Here is a 15,816-nt window from a genome sequence, read left to right as displayed (position 1 = left end):
CCAACCTGATTTGATTAACACAGCTGCAAACTAATGAGTTCACATCCCTCTCAGCCAACCACAAACAGCCACAGCATCAGATAGGGAGTATATATTCAGCATCTGTCATCTTAGAAAAGACAAAAGAAAAGAAACAGAGTGAGACTGAGAGAGAGATGTTTAGTGTATAATATTAGTGTATAACCACCCAGAGCTAATAATTGTTGTGTTTTCGCTAGCTTAAAATGAGCCCTTCATATGTACATTGTGAGCGGGCACTCTTCCACGGAGTCCACCATGATGCACCAGCATGTTTCCACTATAGTCCAGAATGCACAAACTAAACACTGGCTCTAGAAATGCCATTTTACGTATTTACGTTACCTGAAGGCCACCGTAGATGGCCATAAACAAGGGGTGAACATGCACATGTGCATAAAATTTCACAGTAATCCATTAAGATGGATCAGATCTGATATTTCAGACAGACCAATCAAAAGGCAGTCCCAACATCACCACCCCTAGACGCTAGTGTGGCTAAAAACAGTAACCCCGAACGAAACCATTGCAATAAATGGCTGTGTTTAGGGGTGGGATTGTAGTGGTTACAGGTTGTTGTGGAAACTGGAATACAGCCTGCACATTTGCACATTTTACATACTATATTTTCCCCAGTGTCTCGTAATTGTTGTCTGCATTATGCAGGTTCAGCTCTTTGTTACCGTAGTTCTCCTCCACGCTTGGCAAATGGGAGAAGTTTTACTTGGTTTCTATCTGCAGCCTCAACACTAGATGCCAGTAAATCCTACATACTGAACCTTTAAAACATGAAAAAGCAGATAAGTAAGTTGTTGTCACTTACCGCTGCTTTCTCTTGTTGAAGTGCCTGGGCAGCAAAACGTGCTACATGGCTGATGATTGGAGCAAAGTTTGTTGGGCCGTAGAAACGAATGTGAGGGAGACAGGCAGAGTAGGCCTGGGCAATACCCTCCACACCTAGAGGGAGAGAGAGACAGAGAGAAAGAATATGAATCCCAACAAAACTTAAATTTAAAGATGAGTGGGAAATGGGTAAGGCAGGAGAGAAACAGTGAGCGGAGGAGGAGAGGTTTGTGATAGAGGGGGACAAAAAGATGGGAAAAAAAGTCTTATGCATGCTCATAAAAACATATTATAGTTTCTCATCAGCAGTGCTATTATAGACTCCAATAAGCTTAAACAACCACACAATTGAATGTGTGAATGAGTTCATTTGCTGAACACTAACCTCCTGTCCCCATCACCTGCATGTCTTTTTGTTTTTTTAAATGGAACTGGGAAGTCAACACTGAAGCTTAATCACGGGTTCCAGGTTCATGTTTATTTCTTGATATAAAAGTTATTCTCTTCAGTGTAAAAACTGCTGGAAATGGTATACAGTATAAGATATTTCAAGAAGATGCTATATCAACACATGAGAACAAAAATGTATTCAGTGTTAAAATATAATGCTACTCCCTTGTTAGGATGGTAGTGTGTTGCAGCTTATATAAAAAAGGTTTTATATGGCAGTTATAGCAGCACTCTGTGACTGCAGTCCTCCAAATCAGATTTTATTGTTTGGCCTGGAAGTTTTCATTTTAGAGTGCACTGGAGGCTGAATTAGCCTTTCCAAGAAAAGATGAGCTGTAATGCTTTCTTACGTAGTCTGTAGAGCAGCAGTTCGCCAGCTAACTTTAAAAAGAAAGGGCGTTTGTGGAGGCACATGTTTTAATAACGACATCTGTTTCAAAGAAGCACACAGAACTTAAAGGTTTGACATGTTCTTATTTAGCATAACCTCCTGCCTCTGTCAGGCTAAAATATGTGTTACACAATTTCCTCCTGGGTCTCACAGTGGTGCTCTCAGCAGTTGGTACTCAACTCGTTTGCATTTGTCAATAAACACATTCGCATCCTACACGCTTCAAATGCCAATGGTGCATTAACAGATCCAAATGCACCATGTTAAAAAAGGTGCTTATTTTGTGGCTCTTTAAAACAAAGTGTAAGATACTAATGATTTACAATTTAATTTACATATAATTAGATATAATGAAGGTGAGGAAATGTTAGTTACAGCATGTATTTGCTTCTGACCCTTTGACTAGCACTCATGTTTAAACAAGACTAAATGTCTACAGCCATCCTGGCAGCTCTGTGAGGCTGTAACTGGTCATCATGACAAAGGTGACATGCTGATGTTTACAGTCACAGCCTTAAGCATCCGGGGGCCTGTTTTAAGAGCTAATGGGGACCACTGCACTTGTATGAATGACTGATTTAGAATTTGCACGTTTGTCTGCAGAATGATGAGTTTCAGAGAGGTTGGTAGCTGCAGACAATAAGAAAACACTTGTAAGAACCTGTGAATAGTTGGGTTTAGCCAGATTTAATCTATCCCTCACACAATTAAATACAAGTTACTATTATAAAACAAAACCTGCTTTAACAAAATGACCCAACACTATCCATCTGAGGCCCTTCTGTGTGTTTGTTAGTGGAAGTTGGCAACCCTACACACATATGTATGGGGAAATAATTAATCAGCAGTCGTCGTGTGTGACAAGAGGAGGCTGCGCAGAAAATTTTTGCATGTCAGTTGAAGGGTGGGGGCTGTTTCAATTGAAATGGGTGAAAGACAGCTAAGGCTGCCAATGGATGTTTAGCAAGTGCGCAGGGGTCTTCAGCATTTTTCAGGCCAAGGAAGAGAAGGAGCAGGGATCCCCTACTATGTATAAAAAACTGAGCTGTATAATGAACTGGACCTTCATTGACATTTAGGGTGGCCTAAAGTGCCGCGTATAAACATGCTTTTACATGGTGCATTCAATACTAAGCTATTAAAATAGTAACTGTTGAGAGATTCATATATTTATACATCATGGATCCATTTTACAAGGACTCATGGTTACAGCCTATCATTAATGCTGTTTTTTTTCCCTTTTTCTTTTCTTTCTTTATTAATTTGTTTTTTTTATGAATAGGCTTATTTTCTTTTTGCAAATAAGATGTTGGATTCGTGTTATCGTGTATTTTCAGACATATTTTAAGAATACATTTTAATTTTTGGAGAAAAAAAACCTTCACAAAATTATCAAAAATAATTTGGTGGCCCCCTGCAGTGACTCTAACTAAATATATTACAATTCATTCTAAGGAGAGCATGAATGTGTGTACCAAATTTCTTAGCAATCCCTCCAAGTTATTGTGACATTGACATTACACTTAAAACCACATGCAAACCTCATGATGGTGCTAGAGAAGTTTCAGGGAACCACCAAAATCACAAGGATTCACCCTCTGGGGACCATGACTTTCTGTACCAAATTGCATTGCAATTTGATCAGTAGTTGAGTGAACAGCTAATATGTGCTAAATGCCCTATGAGGAGGGAAATAGCAAGAAATGTTTGTAAAGATACTCAGCCAGCCGGATCATATGCTATCTCGACTTCAAGTCAAAGGCAGTTTGACTTGCTGTAGGTTCTTGGAGCTCCAATTCAAAAGCTTCTTCAGTTATGACTGACTGGTGGGGAGTTGCAGACATTTAACCTCATGTACATAATCAATGAATGCGCTTATCTGGATCTTTCACTGGTCTGAATTGTCAGGAGCAACTGTTTGGTGTCATAGTGTGCACTGACATTCATACTGCCAATTTAGACAAACGTCCTGAGCAGAGAGTGTAGGTGAAGTGTGAAGGTGTTATTTACTCAGACTCGGCAAGACACTCACAGAGGAGTACAGCACCTGCTGCTGTCACATGATCTGGAGATGGCATGTCTTGTTTTTTACTGGGTGTCCTGCATTCTTGTTAAACTGAAGAATATCCCAGATTCTGTTGCAAGTAATGTTTTAGCTCTTTCCCTGTTCTATTTATTTCCACAAGGCCACAATGGCATAACAGCCTTATGTCTGAATGTTCATAGGGAAAATGGGACCATATTCAACTGTCCTTTTAATTACACTTTAATTCTGTTTCAGTCTCTCAAGCAGTGGTGGCAACCTTTCTGCTGTTGCAACACTAGTGTAGTCACATTTTTAATACGGCCTGACAGGATATTTGTAGACAAGTAAGACAATGTTTTGCATCTTCATTGGGAAAGAAGGAGGGTAGAAAATCCTATCTGCTAATGCAGCTTGCTGGCAGGCAAAGTGGGTCCAGGCCACAGAGAGGCCAACAACCTATAAGCATAGATAAGCGACAGTGTTTTCAGCTGATGCTATTATAAATGGAATAGAGTTGTAAACAGAAAACAAGTCAGTATGTTATTGAGGCATTGAAAGCAGGCAAAGGTTCAGATGGTTCTTGTTTATGGTAATGTTAAAGTCAAGTTTGTTTGTAACAATATCACATACAATTTTGCCATGGGCTTTACAGGCTCATATAAGCAAGAGTTTCTGTCCCAATCCAAGTTTCTTCCAAGACAGATACTGAACGATATAACCAGTTTGGTATCTGTATATATATATCTGTCAATTAGTAAAAAAATATTGCAGTCTAGAAATGCCAAGGATATGTTTCACGTATTTAAGAACAGTGAGTGTGTTGCATACAGTAAATGTACCGCATATATAGACACCACAAACTACAGTTTGTTTCAACTTGAAAATGTCCTGCTCACTGCATATTTTATTAAAATGTGTTTGATTCAATATTTGGAAGTTTAGATGATTTTACTAAAATATCAACCTTTGTATTTGCAAATAAATAAATAAAAAATTAAACTGGTGTAAAAATGTAAAAATATTAATATTCCCAAAGGCAGCAGCAGAGTCATCTATGGTGATTGGGACTACTGCACAGTAACTCACCCGAACAGAAGGGGTTGGTGGGGTTAAAGTTGATGGCAAATTCGTGTGACACCTGAGGAGACAAGCAAAAGAGAACAAACCTGATATTCAATTCAATCAATCAATCAATTTTATTTATAAAGCCCAATATCACAAATCACNAGTATGTATTAATATCTGGCAGTATACATGTGTGACAATAGTCATATGTGTATAATAACAGTAGAAGTATGACTATTCTTCCTGCATTACAATGTAAAATACTGTTGAGAAATACTGTCCATATCTCCCACACTTTCTCTCTCCCTCCCTCCCTCGCTCCCACCCTCTCTGTACCGCTCTCTCTCCTTTGTCCTTTTCATCAGCTCAGTGCCATGGCAACACAGATGGGTTGACAGTTGCGTAATCATGTGAATATGCATGTATAATGCTTACAGTTTTATCTGTGCGAGTGTGTTTGCGTACGTAAAATGCATGTGTGATATGGGCTTGCTTCAAGTGTAAGTTTGCATGTGACAACCCCCCCTTCTCTCCTTGTAACACACACACACACACTCGCATACACACACCAACAACAATAACAACAACAACCCCAACAAGCACACACATACCTTCCAGTCTGGTGGGAGCTGGGCTCCAAATCCCAGAGCAGGAAACATTTTGTCACTGTGGAGCAAACCATGACAACAGATTGGAATGTTAGTTAAACCGTATTTTTTATTTTTTTTTTCATCCAGATTCAACAAGCTGGATTTAGGCAGCAGAGGAAATCCTGTTACCTTTTTCACAAAGAAACACATTAACAGACATTTACAGAGAAACTAGCAGAGCGCTGGCAGAAAAATGAAGCAATACTGTAAAATGGCTTCTCACCAAGAGAAGGACCACCCAGAAATTTTGACATAATGTCTTTTTGACCTACAATGATTTTCATCACACTTTCATAACACTTTAAAGAATTATGAACATTACCTTACAAATGTCATATTAATCTATGTATCATTGGTCCTCAGCATGTTTTCAGTGACATAAACGTAGGCCCTTACTCTGAAAATCTTAAAAACTGTAAAACTAGATGTGTGCTGGTGTGCACCACTGAAAGTCATTTGTACAAGGCTTTGTACAGTGGTTCTTGGGTATGATGGGATTAAAATGGATATTAGGGAAATGATAAACCAGTTTAATTCTTTCTGCAAAGCTCACAGTGACGTACATGCAAATGACAGAAAGGAAACCATTTCTTTGTCAGTGTTAACTGCAGAATCCTGTCACTCTGGTGTTTGCAGAGACACTCTACATCATAACTGTCTCTCTTAGATAGTTCCAGGTCCATCTTTTCTCATACTATCAGTCTTTAAGTTGTCAGATGCTTGTATTTAATCTGCCCCTTCCCCCCAAAATTAAAACATTTACCTATTTATATCCTTTCATCACTGAAGTAAAGTCAACTATCTTAAAATAACTATGAAAGTTGAGGCAAGGTGAAACAAAACAAAACAAAACAAAACAAAACAAAAAAAACCCTCTTACATGCGAGATGTTATCCCCCAACATACAGGATGTTAGGAAACTGATACACCAGCTCACCTACTGGATGTTATCTCCTGTGTAGGAGACGTAAGCGATAATATCTCATATGTAAGAGATAAAATCTCATACATATGAGAAACTTTAGTCAACACTGCCTAAAAATGTTTTTCCCCTTGCCTCTCAGGGCTTTTGTAGATAACTGTAGTCTTAACTGGTTAAATACTAGTGCAACAGCCTAGAAGATACTCACGTATCATAGTCCTGTATGATTTGTCCCACAGCTAAAATGGCAGCAAGATACTCATTGCTGCCCAGTGGGTTAATGTAGTGGAGGGAGGACGGCTCACGGGGGTTCCCATTAGATGCTGTGAAGTCAATACCGACCTATGGGAATGCAGAGAAGCGACAGATTAGTGTTCATTTTAAAAACCTGCAGGGTACGTTAGTGATATTTTAACGAGCTCAAGATACTGCAACTGTTATTGGTTGTAATCGGTTTCCTTTATTTCTGTCTACACTAAGTATAACAAAACATAATCACCAACAATGGTGGAATGACAGGTGAATATAAACTGCAGCAGCAAACAAACAGAAATGGTTGAATCTCTTTTGACATAAAATAAAAATTTACAGGAGGTGTCCTTTTTGGTTTTCCTCCTGACAGAAATCCAGACGGCGAAAGGATTCATCTGACAACTACACAAGCTGTGAGTTTTAATATGTTACTCAGTTTAACTCGACTGTATATCTGCTAAATGTGGGCTCACGTTAGATCTCAATGTGACACATGCTGCTCTCAATCACTTAGCTGGAGCCACTGATGGCTTAGGTTCATTTCTCTGTTTAAAGTGCAGTAACCAGGATAATGTAAAACTACCTAACTATACCTAAATGTCTCCAGATCCACACACTGCAGATTTGCCCTCTTTGCCCCAAAACATGTTTTTACCTGTTGTGTAAGGTTTACTGGCATCACCTTAGAGGATGATTTTTACACGTTAGGTCATGTGGTTTTGACAATAGTTACATGGTCTATGTTCACAATTTGAAAAAGAACACCATGATACCTCAGATGTTAATGAAAACATAAACATTTCTTTTAAGGGTTATGCATTACACACGATGCAATATTTATGCTATTTCAGCTCAGTCAAAAGAAAACATTGACGTTGTATGTTTCTGCAAGCCACGAATACAAAACATTTGCACGTTCCATGCGTATCAGAAAAGCGTTTCTAAAGTGATGTATGAGCTGACTTTGTTGTCGAGAAGTGGAGGGGATCATGGACGGCATGTCACTTAGGTGAGACACTTGTCAAGCTGTAGACCAATGCAGACCACAGTTCGAGACCAGCAGCTTGTTAAGCACCAAATGTGGATAGTGGATCGAAAAGTGGTTGTTTTTTTGACTGAGACATTACTGCTTTTTCTGCTGGGATAGTGGCATGAAAAGCATTTTTTTTTTTTTTTTTTTACTGAGACAATGCTGCTTTTCAACGGGGATTGTGACCCCAAACCAGGTATTTTAAAGCCAAAACATAATCATTTCCTAGCCATAATCAAGTGGTTTTTGTGCCTAAATCTAACCACACATTAACATCAGCATTGTTGAAAGGCGAGATTTGTAGAAATGTACAATGCCAACATTTTCCCTGGTTGGCTATTTTTAACAAAACAATGACAGTATTTATTCCTGCCATTCATTGGCATTATACAATGTGAAGTGAAGGTCTCAAGGAAGAAAAGAGAAACTGGAATTGCTGGTAAGCTTTGAAAACAGTGTCTGAGTTGGAACATCTCTTTATTTTCGAGTAAGAGAACACTGACAGTCCAATTTTGAGAAAAATGCACCACTCACAAGCCATGTTTGAGAGCCATATGGTACGATTTAGTTAATATTGTGATTAATTTTTTTTAACTCTACAATGCATGTTGTTACTTTTTTGTATTATTGCCATAATGTGTAATTAAAGCTTTACACTGATCAGCCAAAACATTAAAACCACTGACAGGTGACGTGAACAACACTGATTATCTTGCTACAATGCAATGTTCTGTTGGGAAACCTTGGGTTCTGACATTCATGTGGTTGCCACCAGACACGCTCCACCCACCTAAACACCAGTGCAGACCAGGCAGCTCTCATTATGGCAGTGGCACTCCCCAGTAACTGTGACCCCACAGCAGGACAATGCGCCATGCCACACCACAAAAACTGCTCAGGAATGGTCCAAGGAACGTGACAAGGAGCTCAAGGCATCAATCTGGCCTCCAAATTCCCAAGATCCCCATCTGATCAATCATCTGTGGGACATACTGGTACCCCACCTCACAACCCACGGGACTCAAAAGATCTGAAGCTAACGTCCTGGTGCCAGACACCAAGGGACACCCTCCAGAGGTCCTGTGTCCATGCCTTAACAGGTCATGGCCAAGTCCAGTCCAAGGAGCACCCACCGTGGATCGTGGGTACCTCCTGGGTACCAGCATGTCCCTCAAATGTTCGATCGGGTTGAGATCTGGAGTATTTGATGGTCAGGTTGATGCCTTGAGCTCTTTGACCCATTTCTTGGGTCATTCCTGAGCAGTTTTTGCGGTGTGGCATGGTGCATTGTCTTGCTGGGAGGCCACTGCCATCGACAAGTGCCGTCTCCATGAGGGGGTTTACTTGGTCTGCAATGATGTTCGGGTGGGTGGAGCACGTCAAGTAGCATCTATATGAATGCCAGGTCCCAAGGTTTCCCAGCAGAACATTGCACTGTAACAAGATGATCAATGTTATTCACTTCACCCACCAATGGTTTTAATGTTTTGGCTGATCAGTGTATGACTGTCAAATCTTATGACGGCAAATATGACATTTAACTTGACTTAAAACAGTCCTTTTTCTACTGGGCCATTTTCCAAATCCATCAAACATATTAAAAACACTGTATTTCAAAACCTCAAGGTCATCAAGCAAGAAATGACTGTGTTCTTCTCATATATTTTTATCTGAGGACAGATTTAAAAAAAATACTGTAGCACAGCTGTGTCTAAAAAAGACAGAATGTCCCTGAAACCACACAGACGCATATTTTTAACACGGATGACCACAGGGTGACACTGTGATGACATACAGTGTACACAAATATGGACCCAGACGCTTTGAACACATGTGCCCAAAGTACCAAAGCACACACACACACACACACACACACACACACACACACACACACACACACACACACGCAGCCTAACATAATATGAGATTAAGAGTGACAAGCTTTTCCTCAGGCGGTGAATAACAGTTTGTGTGCTGACAAGAACCCGACCCAGAAACTCCGCCTCCCCTCCTATCAGCTTCAAGACAGTCCAAACCATTTCCTTCTTTCTCTGTTTGTTTGGAGTGTTATAAAACAGCAATGTTCTGGTTCAATGGGGACAACGAGTGAGGAAAGAGAAAATAGAGGAGCAGGAACAGAGAGCAAAGGTGGTAGATGTGTGAGTGCAAGAGAGGAAATTGGGCAAATGAGGTAAAAAAAAATGGAAAAAGAGAGGAAGAAGGGAGAGCATAGAGAGCAGCAGGAGTGACGGACACAGAGATGCGGGGTGACAGAATTAGGGTGCTGTTGTGTATTTTGTATAAGTGTGAGCATGTGTGTTAGTCCTGAAACGACATATGTGTGAAAAAATATCCATTTAGCATACTACTCTCGGTTCAGGTCGCAAAGCGAACAAGTCATTTTCACAGCTAGTTTCTGAAAATGAAACAGCATAACTTAAAGGGGTGCTAAGTATTTTGTCAGTTTATCAAACTCTAAAGCAAACCAAGGAATTACAATAATACACTGACGATATAGCTAGTTAATTGAAAGAAAATTAATAGGATATATAAGAATGTAATGGGCATTTCTTGTTTCTTTCTAAAGTTTTATTGACCAAATGATTAATTGATGAATCAAGAAAATTAATAATGACAGTAATTGTTAGCAGTCCCTGGTAAAACTTTTGCAATGAAAATGGAGAAAGACTGTAGTTTGTTCTAATATCGGGCAATTTATCACAATACAAATGTACTGAAGAGTACTTAATTGCTGTTTGCCTGGTTGCCCACTTATGGTTCCTTCCTCCATCTTATGGGATGACTGTTCAGCATGTAGAGTGGGTTGTCCTTTAATCACAGAGATGGCAGTATAATCCCTGGCTCATCCTGTCTGCATGTCAAAGTGTCCTTGAGGGTGCACTGAACCCAGTGTAGCTCCCAAGGGGCAGGGCAGCGCCTTGCATGGCAGCTCCACTACCACTGGTGTATAAATATGGGTGTAGATGGGTGAATGAGAGGCAAATCGTAAAACACTTTGTCCGGTAAGATAGAAAAGAGCAATATAAATGACGTCCATTTAAACAGCGATTCTATCCTTGTGCCAAGGGACCTTAGTGCGATGTATAAATATGAATCCTTAAAAGGATACTTTGCCACTTTTGAATTTTTCTTTTCTTCTTCTTACTTTCTGTTCATATTAGAATTGCACAAAGTAATGCCGCCTTTTCTCTTTTTATCAACATTCTTGAGGACACAGTCTTCTTGTTTGATTAAAGTTTATTGGAACTGTCACTAGACAAAACCGACCAGTTGTTTCTGTGCTTACGTTCAGCCTGAGCACCATGTCGCTGATTAAAACGTGTAGTGTGAATTAACGTGCTGTGCAAGATTAATAAATATGCAGAGTGTCTGCACAGCTTAACTGCAAACTGTCTTGGCAGTGCTCATCTCTGAGAGAATGCAAAGAACTTCAGGATCCAACAAGAGGTAGCTATCATATCAGCTGTGTCGCACCATCCAATTTCATACAAGCCTGCTTTTGTAGAATGAAAAGCACCACCAATAGAGCTTTGTCTTCAAAACCATTTTGCCGCAAACAATGGTGGCCACCTCACAAAACAAAAGGAATCAATATGTCTCTAAACTTTCAACACCAGCTCTTTCCTGACAGTGTGCAAATGACTCTAACTGTGCTAGTCTCTGTGTGTGACCTGACAGTCAACCCCAGTATGACCCCAGAAGTCTCCCAGTAAGAGGCAAAGCCTCGTTCAGCAGCACCCCACCCACCTTCTCCTGGAATACTCCAAACTGCTACAAGAACCCTGTCTTCATTAATATATATTTAAGCACATTTTAAAGTATTGCAATAGAAAAACTTAATGGCAACAGCAAGATTTGTTAAAACTTCCTCAATTTCGCATTCACTTGAAGTGGTTTTTGCCTTGGATTTTGGAAATGTCTTTGCTGAATAAGTTCTGATGTAGTGAACACGGTCAGTGGCTTTCTTTGCATTAGAATCATTGCAATAATTTGTCTGATCTCCGCACAGCATGAAAGATAGCCAATACTAGCTAACCTGAAAGAACAATTAAAACTCTCCCAATCAAAACACATTCCTGAAGACCTCTTTCTGAGGTTCTTGCACCAACCATGGCTTCCTTTAAATAGCGGCTGGTCATGTTGAATGAGACCCAGAATACACTTCCAGAGTTACTTTAATCACCCTGCCAACAGGCTCTGTGCCTCCAACAGCACTCCCAGGCCTGGATTCAAAAATTAAGCCGAGGCATTCCTGCTCCAGGTGAGAATTCTGTAAGTCTTCTTGAACTGCATTCTGGTATCTCTCATACTGGGGTATCATAGAGGTTATTTAACACAGCTGGAATTACAGAATTCTTTCTGTTTTCTGATAAATGCAAACTGGTGGCAAGCATGATGGAAATCACTTGGCATAGGCCATGTCTGTGAAAGGCAATAAAGTGTCATTTCAACCCATCAAAAATTTAAGTCAATTTTGGTTCTATAATGGCTATATATAAAGTCTTCACTGGACTATTAAAATTACTAAACCGATCACAAAACAATTTTTTATTGTCAAATACATTTTGTCCCTAACCCCTTCATCCATAACAATGAGCTGTGTTCATGCCTGTGTATGTGCTAGTACACGTGCATGCATAAGTACACTGCTAGGAAGGAAAAAAATTTTTTTCATTTGTTTCTCTTGTTTATATCAGCGATGTTCATTTTTCAGCCCTGGTATCCATTCATTTAGTCTAACTATGGACCTGAAAATATGTATGCCCAAACTGACAGTCAATGGCACAAGATCATCCCCAAACTATTAAGGCATTATTCCTCCAGTGCCCTCTCTGCTGACAGATATTATTAGTTTGATGGCTGTGAATTTGATGGCGGTGGGAGATGACACCATTCTGTTTTCAAACTTATTCCTTGCCCCGAGCTATTAGTAATTGCTGACACACAAGTAGACTAAACACAACATGACAAACGCACAGTTTCAACAAGCAAGCACACAGAATTAAAATGAACAGGGGGCGACAGAGGAGCATCTCATTACTGTATATTTCAGAGCAGCAATGTGGCAGAAAACGTCTGTGACTGAAATAAATTAGAGGGATTCCGCTGCTGCCAAATTACTGTCAAATAATTGACATACTGACATTCACATTGGAGTTTTCTCAGCTGTGCCTTGTCGAGTATCAGCCAATTCTCACGCCAGGACCTCTCAGACTCATTTGCAGTTTAAGAGCCAGAGAGATGGATGGAGGGGAGATGGGATGGATGAGTGTGTTGGAGCCTGTGTGAACATCTTCTGCGGTTACTCTATGTCACACTCTCAGGTGTTTTCAGGGCCAACGAAGAGCTGATGTCCACTGGCAGAGCAAAGTTACACCACTGCCAAAGTCTATTTATAGTCTATTGATATTTGTTTTTGTGTATTGTGTCCCTCATGACAAGTTTTATGCAAAACATAACAGTCAATGTATGTTTTAAAACAAAACAATAAAAACCTCAGGAGTTCCAAGTTGGCGAATGGCTCATAGTAGATGTAACGATGTGTCATACAAAATAATGAGTGATACGACAAAGACAATTTTGGCTATCAAAAAAATGTAAAAAAACAAACAAAACTAAAACCACTAAGTTACCTCAGCTGCAGATAAAATCAGGCCTTTATGTGAAACAGGATTATATTGAGGCAGGCCTTTATTCCTGATTAAAACATATTTGATTATTCAACCCTGTCTCCAAGAAATTAGGTTTGTATGTAACAAATGACCAGGGCTTCATGCTGAGGTGGTTGGGGAGGATGGTGGGTGTACAGGATGGTGGGTGTACAGGTTGTGGGACCGAGACACCAGAACCCTGAGTTCCAACATGTTCTCACTCCCAACTCGTCACATATCGCCATTTGGTCAGTGAATTTTCATGTCTACTATGATGCACTTCAGTATCCTCGGTGCATCTGTTGTTGATGTTCTAGGATGCCATGCCAATTTATGCCTGTTACGTGCATTGTGTCTTTTCAAAATACACTTCAGTTTTCACAGGAAAGGTACAGTGTCTGCTCGTTAGATGCATACAGTCTTTTTCAAAATAAACTAACATCGGTAAAACACCTTGTATTTGCGTTTATTTCCTTGTGCAACAAACACATGCAGTTAGGTTTAGGCAACAAAAGCACACGGTTAGTGTTGCGGCAATCTGCCTAGAGGTGTGACGGTGGCCGTGCTGCTCCGTGCACGTAACGGCGCGCGCGCGTGCTGCTCCACGGTGCGCCTCAACAGGTGAGAGCAATCAGACTAATTAGCAGCACACGCCATAAACTCAGGACAATAAGCAACGCACCAGTTTCGGTTGTGTGCAACGGAGCTGAGGACAGCACAAACGTTCACCAAAGAAGCACTTCACAGATCAAACGCATGGGAAAAGGACTCAAACCAAAAGGGCTACCCGTAAGCTCACGTTGACTGGACTCTGTTGAAATGTGATCTCTGGCTGCGTTGTAGTATTTGTATTTGGGCAAATGAATTGTACTGTCTGTTATTGATTGAGTTTAACATTGTTTATATGGGTAGAGTTTAAAGTTAGCAGTTGTCATTGTAATTGGCTAAAATATTAATTAGATATTTAACTTGTGTTTATTTCAGCTCTTTGGGTTACCTACCTTATTTATCGTAACATATTTGTTTAATTTGTAGCCCAATTAGTTTGCTTAAAACCTTGTTTACAAATAGATAAACTGAAGTGTACAAATAGGTTAGTATTATTTAAAATATAGCGAATTTTGCTTTATTAAGATTCAAAGTAAAAAATATTTCATTTCTGTTCAAAAATGGTTATGTCAAAATCTACAATAAAATCAGTTTAAGATACTTGATTTCATTTAAGTTAAAAAATGAGTGTTTAGTTTAAAATTGTGATAGAAATACATGTCATATCTAAAGTCTGTATGAAATATAAATCTGTGGGGTGTCGGTAGCATAGTGGATAGTGCCAGCGCCCCATGTATAGAGGCATTGCCTCGCTGCAGCGGCTGCAGGTTCAAATCTGGCTCGCGGCCCTTTGCTGCATGTCAGTCCCCACTCTCTCTCTGTCTCCCCATTTCACCCTCTGTCCTGTCAATAAAGGCAAAAAGCCAATAAAAATAATCTTTAAAAAAGAAATATAAATCTGTATAAAATGTAAGTAAAATGGGTTAATTTAAAAGTAAATAGTTCTAAAAGTTGAACTAGATTTCTGTTTATTCAATGCCTAATTTTCCACATTACTTACCTTGGTTGATTTAGTGAAATAATAGTTAATGTATGTTTAAAATATACTTACCTTTACCTAATTAAATGTAATTGGTTATATTCTTTTGTGTTTAAAGGTTTTTCCACCTTCCTTGTTACTGGTTAAATAAACTGAAGAATGAGTGAAATCCTGTGTCTGGTCAAGACCTTCCTTTTTCCAAGTGTGGGAAGCCATGGCGTTTTAAATACACTTGACAGTTAGATTTAGAAAAAAGCATCATGGTTTGGCTCTACATTCATACTGGACATGAACAGCAGTCTCCTGGGTGAAAGCTGAAGGTTGTTTGACCCATCTGCCACCCTTCCCACCCACTGTATAGGAACCTTCTAACTTCTGACATTGTTGTCTGGCAGCGTTTCAAACTGATGCTGCCCACGGTGCATTATACCGCCACAATAGGATGCCTTTTTTCATCTGTGTCTGACGTGGAAATCACCGACCAAGTGACTTCAGAATGAGAATGGGTTGCAAATTTGCTTCCAGATTCTTAGGTTTTAGGTTAATTAGGGCAACAAAAGCACTCTGATTAAGGTTATGGAAAGATCGCGATTTTGGTTAAATGCTAATAAAAAAGCTAATTAAAAAAGAAGTATTTTGGTAGTCACTTTGCCTGGATACTGTGTTGCAACATTGCATATTTTGACAGAAAACAAACTGAAATATATTGTCAGCGAACATCTTTCTGATACATCCAATATCAACATTCTTTTGACTTTATAGGGGAAAAGGCTGGATTATTCAAATATTTTCAGTAATTGAAGTATATTGGATTTTAACTGAGTAAAATGTCTTCCTATTTTTTTTTATCTGCTGCTGTTTTACTGTGGTGTTGATACAGATTCAACAGATCAAAACAATCAAACAGCT

The 15,816-nt window shown here is 39.5% G+C and overlaps 2 protein-coding genes across 2 annotated transcripts in view; one reads left to right on the top strand and one right to left on the bottom strand.

Annotated features, from left to right (window-relative positions):
• Positions 1-15,816, top strand: part of LOC126408262 (histone H4) — a 583,921-nt gene that overhangs the window by 470,218 nt on the left and 97,887 nt on the right. The window lies entirely within an intron of this gene.
• Positions 1-15,816, bottom strand: part of cpne2 (copine II) — an 80,074-nt gene that overhangs the window by 24,262 nt on the left and 39,996 nt on the right. Inside the window, exons 11-14 of the mRNA XM_050073671.1 lie at positions 6,574-6,707; positions 5,405-5,459; positions 4,815-4,866; positions 842-975 (exon numbers count right to left, since the gene is read on the bottom strand). Of these exons, the coding sequence (XP_049929628.1) occupies positions 842-975; positions 4,815-4,866; positions 5,405-5,459; positions 6,574-6,707 (375 nt within the window). The remainder of the gene's footprint in view (positions 1-841; positions 976-4,814; positions 4,867-5,404; positions 5,460-6,573; positions 6,708-15,816) is intronic.

This window comes from Epinephelus moara, chromosome 20, assembly GCF_006386435.1.
Source record: "Epinephelus moara isolate mb chromosome 20, YSFRI_EMoa_1.0, whole genome shotgun sequence".
NCBI lineage: Eukaryota > Metazoa > Chordata > Actinopteri > Perciformes > Serranidae > Epinephelus > Epinephelus moara.
This window is presented reverse-complemented; position numbering and strand designations above follow the sequence as displayed.